The following is a 21,593-nucleotide window of genomic DNA, read 5'->3' on the forward strand; positions in this document are numbered from 1 at the left end:
ACTCAGAAGCCTCAGTAAATAAAACATCTGAAAGCCTTCCCACAAACATTAGGAATGCTTATTTTTCAAATAGAAAAGTGTTTATCTTTTGCCTTTCACACTGTCTGACCTCCTAATAGGAGACTTAAGAAGAGGCAGTGACATTTTCCAGCATTGACTATGTATGTGTTCAGCACTTTGCGTGTAGTATCTCATTTAATCTTTATAATAACCTTGTTGTACACATGAAACTGAGGCTCTGAAAATGTTGTCACTTGCCCGAGATTATCCACTTAAAGTATAACATTAATGAGTATGAATGAATTATATAGACATATGATAATATAGACATAATATATAATTCATTCATACACTCTTTCTACCATGCAAAATTGAGATGGTGGATTTATCTAGGCAATAGGTATTACTGTTTGAAATATGTATGGCATGACTTTCAATATTGTTTCTGTACTAAATGATAATTAAATATAAGCATCCCTCATGGAAAGAAGACACTAGAAGACTTAGATCCAAGTTAGGTGTGGGATTTGGAGCCAACATAACATTTATAGGCCTCAGTTTTCTTAGTCTATTTATTTAATGTGTCCCCTCATCCCCCCTCACTCTCTACACACTTGTCCCATTTATATGTTTTATTTCAGTAAGAAATAACAGATATAAGATGCAACGTAAATATAATATAAAAGAAATATTGCCCTTAATTATTTATGTCCTACTTATTTGGAAACAAAGGTTCAAAAAAGTAAATACCACCCCGTCTCTTTCACTGCTGTATCCCCAGTGCCTACACTGCTCTGTGAAATTTAGTAAGCACTCAATAAATATTTGTCATGTGAATGAACAAAAGGGAGAGAGTATAAACTGGGAAACATGGACCACAAAACAAACCCTGCTATAGTACTTTCTCTCCATGTGATCATTTTCTGTTTATTGGTCAACACCTTCCACTGGTTGTCTTCAACGCTATTTTCCCGCTAGAACAGTATCTGGCCCTGCCATATGATAGGCCCTCAATAAATAAAAATTGTCAAAAAGTTTGAAAATATAGGGCTTTTTACCTCATTATCACCTGGAAGTTAATGTGGGAAGTAGGTTTGCATATCAGTGTATGTTTCTTCAAAGACACATTTACAAAGCAATCATAGAAGATTGTAACTGAGAGTAAATCAGAGCAAATTAAGGCAAATAAAAAAATACAGAAAATCAACTAAATATTTCACTGTGTTTCCAGAATTTGAGGATTTGAGGTATCCTGAATTTATTGGGTAAGAATGAAGTTCTTATGAAAGAATGAATGTATGAATTAACTTTAAAAAAAAACAAAACTAATCATTAAGTAGATCCTGACCCTTTGTTGGTCAGTAACTTATTGCCTAACCCAGGTGAATTTGTGTTCTGTGCCATTAAAAAAGAGCCTGTTCATTTTATGTTGTTTTCTTCCTTAGTCTGTGAATTTCTGGTACGTGCTGGTGATGAATGATGAGCACACAGAGAGGCGATATCTGCTGTTTTTCCTTCTGAGTTGGGGACTACCAGCTTTTGTGGTGATTCTCCTCATAGTTATTTTGAAAGGAATCTATCATCAGAGCATGTCACAGATCTATGGACTCATTCATGGTGACCTGTAAGTACATCCAGGCAACACATTGCCCTGGCTTTCATGTACCTAAGCAGATTTTGTTGCCATAAGAGCTGTGATTAAATACATACTGGGAAGATCTTTGTTTTTCTGCCACAGTGTCCAAAGCTCTGCTTACTCTAATTACTCTTCTAAATAGGAAACTATGGCCTCTCAAGTTTCTTTAGTAGATGCAGTTTCCTCAAGTGAGTTGGTGTATCAAACAGTTCATGGTAATTTGTACATTAGCATTTAGTTTATTAGATTGAAGCAAACAATAATATTTAGCAAAATCAGGGCACTATGAAATATTTGATAAAGAACTAGTAAAAAAAGTTGGAGTGTTGGCACATTATCTAAGCAGTGTGTTTTTGGTGAGAGAGGGAGATGGCAGCCACCATCACCCATAAGATCCCTGAATACCAAACAACTGCATCACAGTGAATGGAGAGTGTCTGCAGAAGTGCATAGGAACAAGACAAGGTCAACTTGGTCTTAGATATTCTTGTTAAAATACCCTTTTAATCTTAAAATCTTAACACTTTTTATGTACATATGTATATATATATATGTGACTTAATCCTAAATCTGGTGTCTTGTGGCTTTGAGGACCACTGAGCCCTTCTTATTAGCTCCACATGTATGGGGTGGAAAAACACTTTGCAATAGTAAAGCTCAACCAACTCTCTTGTTATAAGGAGGAGAAAAAGTAAAATTCTAAATAAGAAAAAATAGCCTATTCACAGTCTTATGAAGACAGTATTACTTAATTGTCTAACAGGTTATTATGAAGATAAAATTAGTTAATAAACATGAAAAATATTGAAAGTTAAAGTACTATATCAGCAGAAGTCATTTTAATAGAATTATTGTTTCTGATCAGTTATATACATAATAAATACTTGTTATTGATATATACGAATGTATTGCACACATAGGCAATCACAAACACATACCCCATACCACATTCAGATGAAGGAGGCTAGCTATGTAAAACACACACTCAAACACACAAACATACACAAACATACAAACACAATGCACACTAATATACCATATATTTTTGTAATTCTGTCTTTTTATTGAAATTCAAAAGACTCCCTAATACTGATTATTTTATAATATTATAATGTGTTTTATGCATATACAAGTCTATATTCCTGTAATCTTCTAAAAAGGAACGATGGCATCTCTTCAGAATTATATTATGATTTTTTACATTTTACCACCCCTTGCATTAATTTAAATCTTGGACTGCCAAGGTTAATTTCAGAAAATTCTACATCATTCCTTGTGACATGCAAAGTAACCATGAAGCAAGTCGTGGTGGCTAGCAGGCTGTTCTTTTCATGAGCTTCCTGGCAAGACAGGACTTACTTAATTTTAGCATTACATGTATACCCATCTGGCCTTGCTAAATGGACCCAATGAATGTAATATTAATTAGAAAAAACTATCTTGTTCGTTTTAAAAGGATTTCTAAAGGGAGAAATAAACTATGATCAAAGAATGTACAAATGAACTTACTCAAAGTATTTGCCTTCTTAAGCTTTTGGCAAATGTTCTCTATGACCAACTAAATTATAACAAGTGAAATGTAAAATATAGTTACTTCTACCTGGTTTTAATCTTAAGGAATTGTTAGACCAGAGATCGGGCGTGGTGGCTCACGCATGTAATCCCAGCACTTTGGGAGGCTGAGACAGGCAGATCACAAGGTCAGGAGATCGAGACCATTCTGGCCAATGTGGTGAAACCCCGTCTCTACTAAAAATACAAAAAGTAGCTGAGCATGATGGTGCATGCCTGTAGTCCCAGCTACTCAGGAGGCTGTGACAGGAGAATCACTTGAACCCGGGAGGCGGAGGTTGCAGTGAGTCAAGATCACACCATTACACTCCAGCCTAGGTGCCAGAACAGGACTCCAACTCAAAAAAAAAAAAAAAATTATTAGATCAGCGTGTCTAACCATTGCATTACAGGTTACTTTTCTCCTTAATTCACAAAGAATATTCCTAAATCATTCCCATATGAATTTATTCTAGCTTGTAAAAATTCTGTATCTTTAATATTACTTCAATTTTAATATAAGGTTATAAACTGACATATTATTGATACTAAAATATTGTATACTTATATCATCATTTTAAAGCATGCCATTTCTCTAAAGGTCATGATAGATTTATGGTTGTATGAACTAATGGCTCATCTGTTGACCAGTGGTTACTTCATAGTATTTTGCTTTTCTTCTAGGCTCTTCCCTAGAAGAATTTTAAAATTCTTAGCTCATTATGGAAGAGCTAAGAATTTTTAAAAATGCCTCAAGGGGAAAATCTCCAAGTATCTTGTTCACTTCTTTCTGGAACGTGTTTTCTCAAGTTCTCTTTCCTGCCAGCCCTGAAGTCTAATTTTTGTTTCCTTAGCTCTTTGAGATTGCCAAATAATTCACTGGCTTTCCTGGTTCTCAGCATCTTTCCTTATCCTGGATTTTTAGTCTCCCTTTCTTCTCCAAGTATTAATAGGCAAATACCCTGGAGGGAAAAGTGGTATGCTGAATGTAGCACTGATTTCAGTGAGCTTCTCTTCTTTACAAGTTTGGCCTCTCAATCTTGCCTGCCTCAACAGCTTTATAGTGCCTTCAAACAAAAGATTTTGTTTCGTTGATTTTGCTTTAATTTTATTTTTTCTGATTATTCTAGATAGAATTATAAATCATGTACAAGCTATTTCACTAAACATAGTTCAGTATTTTAAGATGGATTTTATAGATAGTGTGAATGTCTACATTTTAAATGGTAATACGCTGGTTAAGTGTTACTGATTAAATATAGCCAAAGTCCAAAATTTTACCAAATAATTTATATAATCAAGTGTTAAATTTCTTATGGAAAGCAGTGAAAACACTTTAAATACTGGTGTTTCCTAAGTGCTGACTTTGGTCTACTTTTCTCCCTATACATTGTTGTCTATTCTTAGGGCTTGCCATTTTCTATATAATAACCCCAGAAGTTGTGTCTCTAGCCTATAAAACATTTTTCTGAGCTCCATACCCATATTATATATTCATACCCATATTATATATTCAAATGTCTCAGAAACATCTTTACCAGAGTGACACACAGCTATTTCATATTTAGTATGTTTAAAATTGATATCCTAAAATGCTTTGACCCACATTCTTTATGAAATGTCCACTGTCCACCCACATACACAGGCTGTGAACCCAAGTTACTTTCTACTTCTTTCACCTTACACTCAATATTCTACAATCATGAATTATTTTCTAGTCTAACTCCTAAATGTTTGTTTTCCTAATACAGTTTCTCATTTCAACCATCATCTCTTACTTCATCACCATCTCTTCAGTTCAGCCTCTGTCTTCTTTGGTATGTTGAGTTGCCTCCTAACTTGTGCCCCTACCTATAATTTCTTCATTTTATAATCTATGCATTAAATTCTGAAATATGCAAGTGATCGTATTACTCTGATGCTTAAAACCCAGTGGTTGCTTTTCGTTACCTTCAAGGTCATAGCTTGATAGGTTATCCATGGTTTGACACTAAACTGCTGAACCAGCTTTTTAAAAATCATTCTTCCCACTCTCCTCCCTTGTTTTCCTTTGTAACTGAATTACTTGATTTTTCCCATGATCTCTTATTTCTATACCTTTAAATATATCTTTTATATCTCAAATGCCTTTCTTTCATTTGTCTGCCTACAAAGTCCCTATTTTTCCTCAAAGCATCAGCTTAAATATCAACTTAGTAAAGCATCTGTTTTCAGATTAAAATGCTACCTCTTATACATAGCCTTGGTAGACTCATAACTTTTCATAAATCCTAAGATTGTACTAATTATACTATGTTGAAAATATTTGTTTATGTCATTCATGTAACTTGAAATTCAGCCTGGAGAACAGTGATTACTTACCGACTATATGGAAAGGGTTGGTAAGTTTATCCCTTAGTGGAAATATCTCAAGTAGAAAAAGGAAGGCCTTAACAATCCAGTGTAAGTTTACACAAATAACAGTTTAGAAAAAACTTTCATGTTTCCTCTACACAATAACATACACATGCACAATAAAGATTTCATACAACAATATGATTAGTAAAGATATCTAATATATTTAGAGGTCACCAAATGATATATCTCAATATTTTAAACACCACATGAGGCGTCAAATCTTATAAGAAAGAAATTTTCTTATATGTACATAAGAGATCAAATTCTAATTTACCAAGACAAATATGTATTTTTCAACCTAGATTTAAATTGCACAACCTGATTTGGAGAAAAGTCAAAAGTACCTATAAAATTTAAAATGTCCTTTTTTCTATAAAGTAGAAAACCCAATATAAACTTAATATTGCTGCTTTGCCACTGAACTAGATGATGCTATGGATCTATGAGGAATCATACTTTACTCAAAGTTAATAGGAGGAGGCACCTACACTTTCAAAGTTTTCTAAAGCAGCATTCCCCAGCCTTTTTGGCACCAGGGACTAGTTTTGTGGAGGACAGTTTTTTCACGGATAGGGCCTGGGAGTGGGAAGTGGTTTTAGGATGAAACTGTTCCACCTCAGATCATTAGGCATTAGTTAGATTCTCATAAGGAGCACTCAACTGGGATCCCTCACATGCACAGTTCACAATAGGGTTCACACTCCTATGATAATCTAATGCCTCCACTGATCTGACAGGAGGCAGACCTCAGGCGGTAATGCTGGCTCGCCCGCCGCTCACCTCCTACTTTGCGGTCCTGTTCCTAATAGTCCACGGCCCTGGGTTTGGAGACTCCTAAAATATATATTCATTACTTTTGAATTTAGTGCTAGAAATGCTTCCAACTTCCTTTCTATTTTATAATTGAACAGTGCTTAAACTGAAACAAAGGCAAAAGTAAATGAATCTGCCCCTGAATGATTGCTATTTGTTACCAGAAATAACTCTATTGAGAGTACCTGGAAGTAGTCTATTGAGTAGTTTTATATGGAATATCTTTGGAAGTAGTCACCTACTTTTCTTGGGATAGATTTTTGGCTACTTTAGGTAAAGAAAACAAGCTAAAGGAGACCTTATCATGCAAAGTGTAGGGGAAAAGAGAATATAAAAAAAAGTCAAGACCCAGGGTGTAAGTAAAGGGAATGTGGTCCTGAGGGGTGTTCTTACGTAGAGAATATGCCTTTTTTCTGGAACCCCAGTTATGTGAATATTGATAGAGTGATTGGAATGAGTGCCAAAGACATGCCATACAGAGGTGAGGACAATGAAGACATTACTTACTTTTATCTCAATATTCTAACTTCTAAACAACCCCAACACATTAATAAATGTCAATAGCAGTAAAAATGACACAATAAAGATGATAGGTTGTTTTGTACTTCCAAAATGCCTGCTTTTTTTCATCCTTGCTAATTCGTATGAATTCAAACTTAAGAAAAATCAACAAAACTTATTGAATAATGACTATATATAAAGGCTTAAGTTAATTCTCTTCTAAGCATAGAATTTGATTGTAATGAAAAGTTGCATAGTTTCATAACTTAATTTTAAAATTGATTACAGTTTTTTAGTTTTTTTGTTGTTTGTCTTTAATTTGTGGAGACAAGGTCTTGCTGTGTTGCCCAGGCTAGTCTCAAACTCCTGGGTTTATGCAATTTTCCCATCTCCCAGAGTGCTAGGATTACAGGCATGAGCCATTATGCCCAGCCTAGTGTTTTAGTATTTTAGTTTTTTAGTATTTTAGCATTATGTTTTACTTTAGATACACTAAACAAATCTTTATTAAAACCTACTCTTATTATCCTGCTTCTGAACTGAATTACCAGTTTTGCTAAATCCTCTGAAAACAATCTAATTTTGCAAGCTGTATTAGAAGAAATGTTATTAATATAGAGAACAAATCTCTATTTTAAATTAGAACTAAATAGAAGTAATTGTACTGTATGGGAAATATATAATACGAGAGTCTTTATTTTCATTAAATTACTTTAAAAGAGAATCATGAAAAAAATGTTTTTTAGAGAACATGTTTACTTGTTGTCTGAGGAGTGAACAAAGTCGCCATATAGCTTTGAAAAGGAATGTTGTCAGGATCTCTTCATGCATTTGCTCAGGTAGGGATATATTACTGCCTGTGGGTGCACATGCACACACATAAAGAGATAAAAGTACATCCACATAAAAATAGCAACCTCAGACTAGCGTTTTCTATCTATTCAGACCCTAAGATTAAAAAATATTGAAAGTACGTTTCCCCACAAAGTCTTCTTAGAATAATGGAATCTAAGGGTTAGAAAATGTCTAACTTGCTCTAATAAAGTCTCCCCCACATCCTTAAAAACATGATTCAAATTCTTTTTCAAAGGCTTGTTAGCTCCTTCAAATTTTTATTCTAACCATGCTCAGTATATCTGACTTTTTATGGTGATTAATTATACAATTTATTCTGCTAATACCTTGTTATCTTAGTTTGATTTACAGTATTATCACTCTAAACAACAACCTTAGCTTTTCTGATTACCGCTTTGGTCTCTGAGAAAAATTCCAACTAATGTTTTGAGTTATGTCTCGCTTGGCTTCTCTTAGTTCCTGGATCCTCCTCTTTGCACACAAGGTAGAACCTAGGTGTAAAAAGAACTTTATCAAGCTTTTAATGCAATCTCCATGTAGTTCTTGAGTAACCTTGACAGCATTGCTGACATTCTTTCACTTTATGTTTGAACTCTTCCATGAGAAAGAACATACTTTCTCCCAAGACTTCTTTGTGTAGAATAGGAAACTGTCTCTTTTAGATTCTGGTTTAATATCTAATTGATGGGTTCATTGCAAATAAGCAAAATAATGTGATATTTTCCACATGATAATCCTTTAAATATTTCTCCCAGTTCTGTTTTTCAATCTAAACATTTCTGATTGGTTTATATAGTTTCTTATGCAACATCTCTTCACTGTTTTGATCGATCTCTTCTAAACTAGGTCTATGTCAATTCTTCTTTTTACCTTTTATTTTAAGAATTTTAAACTTATAGAAAAATTGCAAAAGTTATACAGAGTTTACATATCCCTTTTATCCAGTGTGCATGCATACTTACATAATTATAGCACAATGATCATAACTAGGAAATTAACAATGATAAAACCCTTTAAACTGCAGACCTTGTTCAGATTTCACCAGGTTTTCCCCAATGTCTTTTTTCTACTCTGAAATCCAATGCACTATGTCCCATTATCTTTAGTGCTTCTGTGTCCTTGGTCTTCAATCTGACAATTTCTCTGTCTTTCCTTGGTTTTCACTTTTTTTTTTTTTTTTTTTTGACAGAGTCTCACTCTGTCACTCCAGCTGCAGTGCAGTGGCGTGATCTTGGCTCACTGCAACCTCCACCTCCAGGGTTCAAGTGATTTTCCTGCCTCAGCCTCCCGAGTAGCTGGGACTATAGGCATGTGCCACCACGCCTAGCTAATTTTTGTGTTATTAGTAGCGACAGGGTTTCACCATATTGATCAGGCTGGTCTCGAACTCCTGACTTCATGATCCGCCCACCTCGGCCTCCTAAAGTGCTGGGATTATAGGCATGAGCCACCAGGCCCGGCCGGTTTTCACTTTTGAAGAGTACTGGTCAATTATTTTATAGAATAACTCCAAACTTCTCTGATATTTTTTCAAGATTAGATGGAATTTACACATTTTTGGCTAGAATGACACAGAGTGTTAAAGTACAAGTTTTTTCATATGAACATATGTTTTCAACTCTCTTGAGTATATGTCTAGGAGTAGAATTTGTTGGGTCATATGATTTAACTTGCTGGTTTCAAGATTATCTCATTGTCTTTGGCTTTCAACAATTTATATGTCTAGGAGTGGGTCTGTCTGTTAAACTTCTTGGATATATGGATTAATGTTTTTCATCAGTTTGGGGAGTTTTCAGCCATTGATTTATCAAATATCCTTTCTCCTCCTCTCCTCTGAGTCTTTTATTATGCATATGTTGGCACATTTGATGCTGTTCCACAAAAATCTAAGGCTGTGTTAATTTTTCTTTGCTCTATTTTTTTTTTCTGTTCCTCAGTTGTGATAACCTCTATTGACCTGTCTTCACATTTACCAATTTTTTTTCTTCTTCCTGGTTGAATCTGTTGTTCAGCATCATTAGTAAAATTTTCATTTTGGTTATTTTTCTGTTCTTTTCTTTCTTCCTTCCTTTCTTCCTGTCTTCCTGTCTTCCTTTCTTCCTTTCGACAGAGTTTCGCTCTTGTCATCCAGGCTGGACTGGAGTGCAATGACATGGTCTTGGCTCACTGCAACCGCTGCCTCCCAGGTTCCAGTGATTCTCCTGCCTCCGCCTCCCTAGTAGCTGGGATTACAGGCAACCACCACCACGCCCAGCTGGTTTTTATATTTTTAGTAGAGACGGGGTTTCACGATGTTGGCCAGGCTGGTCTCTAAGGTGATCCACCCACCTATGCCTCCCAAAGTGCTGGGATTACAGGTGTGGGCTGCCATGCCCACCCTAGTGGTTGTACTTTTCAATTCAAGAATTTCTATGTGGTTCTTTTTTATGATTTCTATCTCTTTGATATTTTCTATTTGATAAGGTGTAATTCTCATATGTTCATTTAGTTATATGGATATAGTTTCTTTTATGTTTTGAACATAATTAAAATAGCTAAAGTATTTGTTCAGTAAATCTAACATCTGGTTTTCTTGAGGGATAGTTTCTATTCATTATTTTCTTGTGTATACATCATACCTTGGTTTTTTGCATATTTTGTAAATTTTCATTGAAAATTGGACATTCTATGTGGAAAATTTAGAAATCATAAATTTTTCTCTCAGGTTTGTTGTTTCTGTTCATAGGAGTAGTTGTTGTTTATTAACTTTTCTGAATTTACAGATTTGATTTCATAAATCTATATTCTTTGTCACACGTGACCACTGACATCTCTTGTTTCATTAATTTAGTGGTCAGCTAATGATTGAAGAGAGATTTCCTTAAATGCCTGTAACCAATAAATCTCCCAGTCTTTGCCAGAAAGCTCTATGTGCATGTTGGGGCATGACTTCAACACTCTACCAGGAAGTTAGTAACTGTCTTAGCCTTCACATTACGTACATCCTCAAAGTCAACCAGTGGTGAGAGAGCCTAGGGCCTTCTCAGGTCTTTCCTGAACATGAGCAAAGCCTCAAGCATGCCCATGGCCTTTTACATTCCCAGGAATGTATTGGAGCTTTCCAAAGCCTATGTGTATATCTCATACTCCAGCTTTTCTTCTAAGCTTTTGAGGTTTTTTGCTCAATTGTTGTTATCCCCTGGCTCAGATAGCCATGATGTTAAATCATGTGCTTTTAGTTGTTTTTAACAAACAACCCCCTGTCTCCTTACCCTATACTCAAGGAATAGATTTTTTGCATTGACTGAACTCTGAGATACATGAAATACAGAAAGCCTTGCAAGTTGGGATTTTCTTTGAGACTGAAGCTTTGAAAGAGCTCCAGCTTCATTTTGCTCCCCAAAGCCCCTCTCCAGTGGGTGCCAGAGTGTACCCAGAATGCAGACTATTTTTCAAGGCTATATGAGTCTAGAGAGTTTCCCCAGCCATGCCTTCTATACAGCCTGTGGAACTGTGAGTTAATTAAACCTATTTTCTTCATAAATTACCCAGCCTCAGGTAGCTTTTTATAGTAGTGTGAAAATGGACTAATATAGAAAATTGGTACCTGGAGTGGGGCATTATTATGAAGACACCTGAAAAGCTGGAAGCAACTTTGAAATGGGGTAACAGGCAGAGGTTGGAACAGTCTGGAGGGCTCAGAAGACATGAAGATGAGGGAAAGTTTGTAACTTTCTAGAGACTTGTTAAATTGTTAAGACCAAAGTGCTGATAGTGATACAGACAATGAAGTTCAGGCTGAGGTGGCCTCAGATGGAGATGAGGAACTTACTGAGAACTACAGTAAAGGTCACTCTTGCTAAGCTTTAGCAAAGAGACTGGTGTCATTGTGCCCCTGCTCTAGGGATCTCTGGAACTTTGAAATTGAGAGAGATGATTTAGGGTACCTTGCAGAAGAAATTTTTAAGCAGCAAAATGTTTAAGATGTGACCTGGCTGCTTCAAAAGGCCTATGCTCATTTGCATAAAGAAATGACCTGAAATTGGAACTTATATTTAAAAGGGAAGCAAAGCATAAAAGTTTGGAAAATTTGCAGCCTGGCTATGAGGTAGAAAAGAAAAACCCATTTTCAGGGGAGAAATTCAAGCCAACTGCAGAAATTTGCATAAGTAAATAGGAGCTGAGTGTTAATAGCTAAGACAATGGGGAAAATGCCTCCTAGGCATTTCAGAAACCTTCACAGCAGCCTATCCCATTACAAGCCCAGAGGTCTAGGAGGGAAAAATGGACCAGGCTCAGCACCCCACTGCTGTGTGCAACCTCAAGACATGGTACCCTGCATCCCAGCCCCTCCAGCTCCAGCTGTGGCGAAAAGGGCCAGAGATATATCTTAGGCCACTGCTCCAGAGGATGTAAGCCATAAGAATCCTTGGCAGCTTCCACATGGTATTAAGCCTGTGGGTGCACAGAGTGCCAGAGTTGAAGCCTGGGAGACTCCAACTAGATTTCAGAGGATGTATGGAAATGCCTGGATGTCCAGACAGAAGTCTGCTGCAGGGGTAGGACACTCATGGAGAACCTCTACTAGGACAGTACAGAGGGAAAATGTGGAGTTGGAGTCCCTACACAGAGTCCCCACAAAGAGTCACAGAGTCCCCATTGGGACACTGCCTAGTGGAGCTGTGAGGAGAGGGCCACTGTCCTGCAGACCCCAGAATGGTAGATCCACAGACAGTTTGCACCATGTGCCTGGAAAAGCAGCAGGCACTCAATGCCAGCCCATGAAAGCAGCTGTGGAGGCTGTACCCTGCAGAGCACAGGGTCAGAGTTGACCAAGGCCTTGGGAGCCCACGCCTAGTGTCAATGTCACCTGGATGTGAGACACAGAGTCAAAGGAGATTATTTTGGAGCTTTAAGATTTAATGACTGCCCTGCTGGGTTTTGGATATCCATGGGACCTGTAGTCCCTTTGTTTTGGCCAATTTCTTCCTTTTGGAATGGAGTATTTACCCAATTCCTGTACACCCGTTGTATCTTGGAAGTAACCAACTTGTTTTTTTATTTTAGAGGCTCATAGGCGGAAAGGACTTGGCCTGACTCTCATTAAGATTTTGGACTTGAACTTTTGAGTTAATGCTGAAATGAGTTAATATTTGGGAGGTTATTGAGAAGACATGATTGTGTTTTGAAATGTGAGGACATGAGATTTGGGAGGGGACAGTGACGGTATGATATAGTTTGGTTATGTATCACCACTCAAATCTCATGTTGAATTATGATCCCGAGTGTTGGAGGTGGGGCCTAGTGGGAGATTATTGGATTATGGGAGTGGTTTCTAATGCTTTAGCACCATCCCCAGAATGCTGTCTTGTGATAGAGTTCTCATGAGATCTGGTTGTTTGAAAGTATGTAGCTCCTCCCCCTTTGCCCTCTCTTTTTCCTGTTCCTGCCATTTAAGACATGCCTCCTTCCTCTTCACCTTCTGCCATGATTGTAAATTTCTTGAGGCCTCCCCAGCCATGTTTCTTGTATAGCCTGCAGAACTATTGGTCAATTAAACCTCTTTTCTTCATAAATTACCTAGTCTCAGGTAGTTCTTTACAGCAGTGTGAGAATAGACTAACACAGCTTCATATCTAGAATACCCAGGTACTGAAATACAAAGACCTAAAATTACATTTTCACAAACTCATTGTATTAAATATGTCTTAAGATATGCCTCTAAAATTATCCTTGATTGGAGTACAGTGGAAAGAGCAGGGGCTTTGGAGGTGGACAGATGAGGAGTCAAATACCGACTGGGGCATGTTCTAGTTGTGTGACACTGAGCAAATTAGTTACCCTCTGTGAGCTTGAAGTTTTCCATCTGTGCAATGGGCATCATAAAACCTGTGTCCTAGGATTGTGATGTGTATTAAGTGAAATGATACCTGTAGGGAAAATGCATGTACAGTACCTGGCACAGAGGAGGGGACAATAAGTGAAAGCTACATGTATAAGTCTATGAATGTGTGTCTCATATGAAGTAGTAATTACATGTAAGCAATCAGACAAGCCCAGTTAAACATTGTTGACCCTATAAGTCCTGGAGAGTTGCTTACCATTTTGTTATCTCCGGCTATTTCGAAAGTATTATTTACATCATTTCCATCCTTTTCTTCTTTACTCATGTTTGACATAAGGATTGCAAGCACTAAATTCTTTAATATTTCTGAAACTCGGAAGCTTCTACCAACGTAAGTTAGGAGCTTGTTTTGTTTTTGTCATAAATGAGAAAGAAAAATGTCTCTAAAGCTTACAATCTTCTATGAGACTGTCTTGGTCGGTGAGTGCTGCTGTACTAGAATACCATAGACTGGATGACTTAAAAAGTGAGCATTATTTTTTTTTAACACACAATCACAAGAAGAATGGGATATCATGTGTACTTTGCAATTTACTTTATGTTTACTGGTAAATAAATAAAATGTTTACTTTTTATCAGTATATAATTCCCGGTATCGGTATGTAATACTCATTTTCTGTGTCAGTATGTAATACCCATTACATGATAATTTATAATATTCTATTGTGTTGATTTAATCAATCTTTTTGACAGACTTCTGAACTATTTCCAGTTCTTCTTTATATCATTGTTGTGATGAATATCCATATATAGGTATCTTTGTATACTTATGTTAATATTTTTGTAGGGAAAATTTCAAGCAGTGGAATGACTCAATGATATATGTATACTTTTTTACTTTAAAAGATTGTCAAAGTGTTTTCTAAAAAAGATGCACCTGTTTATACTAAAACAACAAATGATGACAGTGCCTTTTTCCCCACATTCTTGCCAACTCTGGGCATAATAAGTTCTTTTTAATGTTTACCAGTGTGATTTACACACACCTAAATATACACATATATAGTACCTTAAACTTGTATTTCTTTAATTATTAGTTATGTTTTAATAGCTTCATTTATCATGTTACCAGACACTATACTAAGGGCATACTCATATAGAACGCTGTGAGTTTGAATATCTTTGCACAGATCTATATAGCATTTGTTTCTTTTTTGAATTACTTGTTCATCTCCCTACATTAATTTTTCTGATTGTTTGCTCATGTTTTTCAATGATTTGGAGAGTGCTTTGTTCTTACTCTTTTCTCGTTTCCTTCTTTTGGCACTGAGGTGGGCTATATTATAGCTATTAGTTTTTGTCTCTCTTGAATTTTTATTTATCTATTAACACATCTTTCTCTTATGTATTTTTAAGGAAATTTACATCTTATATGAGATGAGTTTTTGTATATCAAATTGTTTCAGATAATTATTTTAAATATTTTGTGTGCTAATTCAATTTTCCATCTACAATAATAGTACAGTTAACATGTTGAGAACATTTAAAGTTATGTTTAACTTTAACTCAGGATCAAAATGGTGAAAACATATGTTGCCATAAGAACCTCAGTCTATATTCATCGTAATTTATTAACTAGAGGCAGAATCAGGAAGATTAATGATTACTTTTTAATGCAAAGTGCTAAGAATTTAGGCATTTGAAATATCAAGCGGAATAGAGCATTAGGAAATAGGTAATTGTAAAACTGCGGATGATGAACTTATAATGATAGAGATGTTTATGAGATTACATTTCATCTTTTTTATTCTCTTTAAAAATTTTAGTGATAAAATGGAAAATTGGGCACCTTTTATTGTCAGAAGCTCTGTAATACAAAGTTTTTTTCAATATTTCAAAGATTTCCATTTGAAAAACTGAAAAAAGCTCATACAGCCACAGATGGTCAAGTGTGTATTATTCAGGAAAGAAAACAGTTCTTTATAGAGGAAGTTCTGTTGTAGATGTCTCTAATGAAAAAGGGAATACACACAAACGTAAGCAGCTTGTTAAACAGGATACTTCATACAATTTAGGAAAAACCATTCCTGGCTCAAAAGGATTTTCTGACAACTGATTTTGGGTTTGTATTATTTACTTTGTAGCTTCTCAGAAGCAAGGATCTGCCTACTCTTTCTTTTTCTTAAAATAATGTTATATTTTTCTTATAAAATTAATCAATTTTTTTAGAAATTATGGAAAGCAAAAAAAATACAATAAAAATAAAAATCAGAGGTATCCTCATCATTTAGATATATACACTTGATGTGTTCCTGTTTATGTCTAGATTTATACATTTTTGTTTTATAATAGAAAATTGAGATCTCTCAATTTTATCTCCTGCTTATTTCACTCAATGTCATATTATTTGAATTTCCCATGCCATTGAGTATACCTCAACACTTTTTAATGGATTCACAATGTCTATCTCATGACAGATTTATAAAACATGTTTACCTTTCTTCAGCATTGAACATTAAAATTCTCCCCATCCTCATTTTTAATATTTAAAAACCTGTAGTGAATGTGCTACGTTGTATTTCCACTTCACAGATTCCTTGAAATGAAATTACTAGATTAAGGATATAAGACTTTTAGAAATATTGGAATTACCAAACTGTCTTCCAGAAAGATTGAAAATTTTCAGTCTTAACATTTTTTGAAAGTACCAGTCTCCCAACACAAGAACTAGTCTTGATTTTTTTTATTAGCGTTATGATTTTGACAGTAAATATTGTATATTAGGTTGGTGCAAAAGTAATTGTGATTTTTGCCATTACTTTCGGTGATTCTCCAGAGAAACAGAGCTTACAGGATCTCTGTGTGTGTGTGTATAAAGACATTTATTATAAGGAATGGCTCACACTGTCATGAAGGCCAGCTCAAGATCTGTAGGGTGAGTTGGCAAGCTGGAAAACCAGGAGGTCTGATGTTTCAATTTGAGTACAGGGCAGGGAAAAAAAAATGATGTCCCAGTTTGAAGGCTATTGGACAGGAAGAATTCTCTGTTACTCGGGGAAGGATCAGCCTTTTTTTCCTCAGGCCTTCAACTGATTGGATAAGGCCCACCCACAGTAGGGAGAGCAGTCAGCTTCACTCAGACCACCAATTTTAATGTTAATCTCATCTAAAACCATTCTTACAAAAAACACCCAGAATAATGTTTGACCAAATATCTGTCAAGTTAGGTTCTCCTTTGTGTCTCCATTTTTCTTTTATTTTTGAGACGGGGTCTCACTGTGTTGCCCAGGCTGGAGTGCAGTGGTGCAATAATGACTCACTACAGCCTCAACTTCCTGGACTCAAGTGATCCTCCTGCCTCAGCTTCCCTAGTAGCTGGTACTACAGGCATGTACCACCATACCTGGCTAATATTTTTTATCTTTTGTGGAGACCGGGTCTCACTATGTTGCCCAGGCTGGTCTTGTATTGCTGACCTGGAGGAATCCTCCCACCATGACCTCCCAAAGTGCTGAGATTATAGACGTGAGACACTGCACCTGGCCATTTTTCATTTTTTAAGAAGTCTGCTGTGAATGTATTATGTCAAATAATTTAATTATGTCATATAATTTCAAGTTGACACATGAAATTAACTATCACATGTCATGATATGTTATTGTTTTTGTTGCTATTTTTTTTAATGAGACCGGGGAATTTAGGCATACTCTTATTTATTCATTGGCCATTTTGGACTTATCTTATAAACTGTATTTTTGTCCATTTTCTTGTTTTGTTATTGATTTGTGAGAATTTTGTTCCTGTTAAAGATATTACTTTGTAGTATTCAATGAAAATATTTGCCACACTTTGTGATTTACATTTTTAAATTGTAGTAAAATCTATCCAAGTTTTTGTATATTTTTATTGTATTGTATGTTTCAGAACGTTTTTCTTCTATTAGATCTTTCAATACCATTTTATTCCATTTCATTTTGGAGGATTCTTTTTTTCCTGAATATCAATTAACTTATTTGATCTTCCTTCTATCTCACACATTTGCATTATATTCTCTCTAATTATTTTCTCTTTGTGTCTTTTTCTCTCAGTTGTTGCTAATTCAGTTGCAAGCTGTGTTTATTTCCTACAACACTAAATATTGTAACATTATTTTTCTTGATGTTATTCACATCAGAACTCAGAAAATATATTATTATTTTCTAGCATTTTGTGTTACAGATTAGCCTGATATTATTTTTCCATTTAGGTAAATTTTTTCTTCACCTTCATGAATGCTTATAGATCTTTAAATTTTTATTTCTATAATGTAAAACTTTGAGCTGAGTATATATAACTGTAACTATTTTTTCTTAAACCTGTCTGATCTTGGGCAGTCTCGTAAGTCAACAGACGTGATGTGTTCTGCTTAATGAAATTTTTCAATCTTACACAGTCTATTTGCTATTTTTCCATTGTTTTGGAATCAGAGATATCAAAGTATTGTGAGTACTTTGTCTTTCATGTTCATAATAATCATGTTGTTTTAAAAACAGTGTTCAGCTCTTTGACTTTACCCCATGCATCTGTCACAGTTTCTCCAGTTTGTCTGCTATGAAAGTGATTTTGGATTCTGCAGTGTCATTCTGCTTATTACTGCTTCCAATGCAGATGTCAGGTGTTATTTCATTTCCCCCCATTTCTTTTCCTCTTTAGTTAAATCCCTCAGTCAACCTTTGTCTGGGCCTTATTTTGCTTCTTTTCCTTTGGGTTTGTCTTCTTGGATACTACTTAGACTTCCAAGCCATTTTCTAAATTTTTTCTAATTTTCTAAATTATAATCTTTTCTTCTGAATTTCAGAGCTTTCACTTTTTCTTCTCATGTACCCATGTTGATATTTTTTGTTGAATTTATTGACTCATTCTAGAAGGAGATCGCCATGGGGCTTCATGTTGTCCAATACATGAAGTTATGACTTTGGTTCTGTTCAGTTTCTTCTTAGAATCTCCATCTTTAAATATACAGCCTAATTTTAAATGTATATACATTATAATAGCTCAATTAACAATGATTAAGTATTCATTTACTACAGATCTATAGAATGGATGTGGTATTTACCTACTGTTACCTACATAGTCTAGTTATCTGATACTTTAAAAACCAATGAAATATATGGAAAATGTGAGCCCCCCAGTTGTCTCTGTACCTGTGTAATAGATCTTTCCTTACCTCCCAGGGTACCACACTCTAACACAGTCCCCTTTACTTCAGCTACTCCTGTGGAATTGGTGAGCTGCAGCCTCTAAACAATGTATAAAGGTAATTAGGATTGGTTGAAGAGATGAACTGCTAGCAGAAGAAAAGGTCATACTCAGTCTCAAAAAGAAATTATTTGAGCTGCTCAACTTTTTAGTGGATAGAAATCCTGCACCTTTTAATTGAGTGAATACCAGGTAAACCATTAGGTAACTTGTTTCTTCTTGGGAAATTAAGGTGTAATGAGGTACAAGGGCAGAATAATTATAGGTAGCATAGCTAGAATTAAACCACGTGTATCTGACTTATCCACAGATCCATAGCTGCTCTCAAACATACGCTAGAAATCCTATTCTACTTAAAACACAGCCACTGGTGATATTTTATGTGAATATCTGACAGTTTCTCTGAAGGTGGAGGAAGCAGTGAGGAAAACTGCTTGACATAATTCTGTTCAGTTCTAGAAATAGAAATGACGAGATCCCAGGAGATAACAGTTCTCGCCTTGTGGAGCCCTTGATAAACAGGGAGGGAAATCCTGAACGTAATTAGATGTGTGTACACACTAAAATTTAGGAAGATCCATTTTTAAACACTCCGACGAAAATGAGTATTTCATGAACAGAGGTGCTGAAAGGAACGAGTGCCAGAGGAATAAAAGTTTCAAAAGTTAAGTTCCAATGGAATGATTGGGAATAATTTTAAAGAAAAATATTTACAGTCATCAAAACCAGTATGGGTACCTGTATTCTTCCCAGTGGACTCAGATGTAAGAAGGACAGGTATAATGAAAGAAAGTAGGAAAGTATCATTAATGGGAAAAGAATAGCCAATGTAAGAAAAAAGGAAGCTTAAATCTAAAACAAAGTGAGGCTTGCTAAAAAATGATGAAATGGTAACTGTAGGAAAGGAGAGGCCATTTAAAGTTTGTGTTCAGATTAAACATGCACTCAACAGTGGAGAAAATGTCGACTATAAGGAAACATTATAGTATTAGAAAAAGGAAAAATGATTAAGTCCTATTTTGCTTTAATCTTCTCTGTCAAATAGAATATTTGTGGACGGGGAAGCCTACGTGTAAACAACTTCAACTATCAGATAAGTGAACTGATGTAAAAGCATCTAGATGTTCTAAGTAACATTATATATTCTTCCTGCATGAATGATAATATTCACATATGAGAGAACCTGATGAACTGACTTTGAGGAATGTAGAATGCAGGACAGTTTGGTAATGGAAAACAAATGAAAAATAAGCAAATATTTTTATAAATCTGATTTATCAATCTCAACCATCTTATGAATCCTCAATGTCTAATTTATCAGTTTTATGAATTAGATTCTGAATCCTCCCAGTCCTGAAAAAAATTTCCTAAAATGTCTTATTCATCTGATTTTTGGGGAACATTTAGGAAAAGAAAGTGGTGATAAACTAGATTACATATACTATTAGACCAATTTCCTTTGCAAAGGGGTATACCAACATAGGAGAATGCTATAGACGTTGTAATCTTTGCCTTTGACTCTCACGACTTTCTTAAGGATGAGATGGTGAAATATAGGACTGGATATGGTTGAATTGTTTTGTGATTGGTTTAATAAATGTATCTAAGTATTGGTTTAATCGTTCATTGTGAATTCTAAAGCTAAAGAGAAATGCTGGAAAACAGTGGGGCTTCAGGAGGAGAATGGCCATGATGGTTAGATCACATGCCATCATGTAGAGGGTCACGGATAGAAGCAACGGGGAGGGCTCAAGTGTGAGAAGTCCTAGGGGAGACAGCATGGCTCTCTTCAAATGAAGAACTGACATAGCCAAAAAGGAGGCCTGGAGAATCAACTGGGAGAGGCAAGCATTGAATGGAAGTTAACTGAATGAACTCTAAAGTTCTTCCCTCAATGTTTTATAATTTGGTTCTCTTTTATAAGCCTAAAGTACAGTCATATTTTTTAAAATTGTTATTAAATACACTACATTCAACCCTACACTAAATTTAAGTGGATATTTTGTATATTTTCTCAGAATTCATCTTAAACTTTATAGCTTCTTTATGCTGGTTTCAGAGTAAATGCTCAAAAAACTATTTTATTGGCTAATTTAAGTTTCTAGTTGCTAAAATATCACCTAGATATGACTTGTAAACCAAAATTACTTTCTCTTAACAGAAAAAGACAATGTAAGATACTTAGGTAAAGAAATTTAACATAATTTTAAAATTATATCTTAAAATTGTATCATAACTTTTTAAGGCAAAAAAAATCAGTTTGTTTGCTATTGCTATTTTCTTTTGGAGTGCAGTAGTGCAATCTTGGCTCACTGCAACCTCGCCTCCTGGGTTCAAGCAATTCTCCTGCCTCAGCCTCCCAAGTAGCTGGGACTACAGGCACATGCCACTAAGCCCGGCTACTTTCTTTTTTGTATTTTAGTAGAGACAGGGTTTCACCACGTTGCCCAAGCTGGTCTATTGCTATTTATGTTGTGAAAAATCTGCTTATGCTGCACTCTCCCGCTTTATTATTTGCAGTCTTGTTCCTCTAGTTTCTCAAGCTAGATCATCTGGAGTCATCTTTGGCAGCACTCTCTCACCTATTTCTGTATCCTGTTAGTCACAGGGTTATTGATCCTTTTGATAACACTTAAAACCTGTCCTCTCCTGTCCATTCTTATTTCACAGCCCTAATTCAAGTCCTCATGATCTTGAACAAAGTCTATTGCAATAGCCTCGAAACGAGTTATATCACTTACCCCCATTCCAGTCCTTTCCCTGTACCATCACTAAAGT

The 21,593-nt window shown here is 35.5% G+C and overlaps 1 protein-coding gene across 4 annotated transcripts in view; it reads left to right on the forward strand.

Annotated features, from left to right (window-relative positions):
* Window positions 1–21,593, forward strand: part of ADGRV1 (adhesion G protein-coupled receptor V1) — a 585,058-nt gene that overhangs the window by 392,543 nt on the left and 170,922 nt on the right. For all 4 annotated transcript variants that reach the window (XM_031666293.1, XM_031666294.1, XM_031666295.1 and 1 more), the window contains one exon: window positions 1,446–1,624. In XM_031666293.1, the coding sequence (XP_031522153.1) occupies window positions 1,446–1,624 (179 nt within the window). The remainder of the gene's footprint in view (window positions 1–1,445; window positions 1,625–21,593) is intronic.

Source organism: Papio anubis, chromosome 5 (assembly GCF_008728515.1).
Source record: "Papio anubis isolate 15944 chromosome 5, Panubis1.0, whole genome shotgun sequence".
Classification (NCBI taxonomy): domain Eukaryota; kingdom Metazoa; phylum Chordata; class Mammalia; order Primates; family Cercopithecidae; genus Papio; species Papio anubis.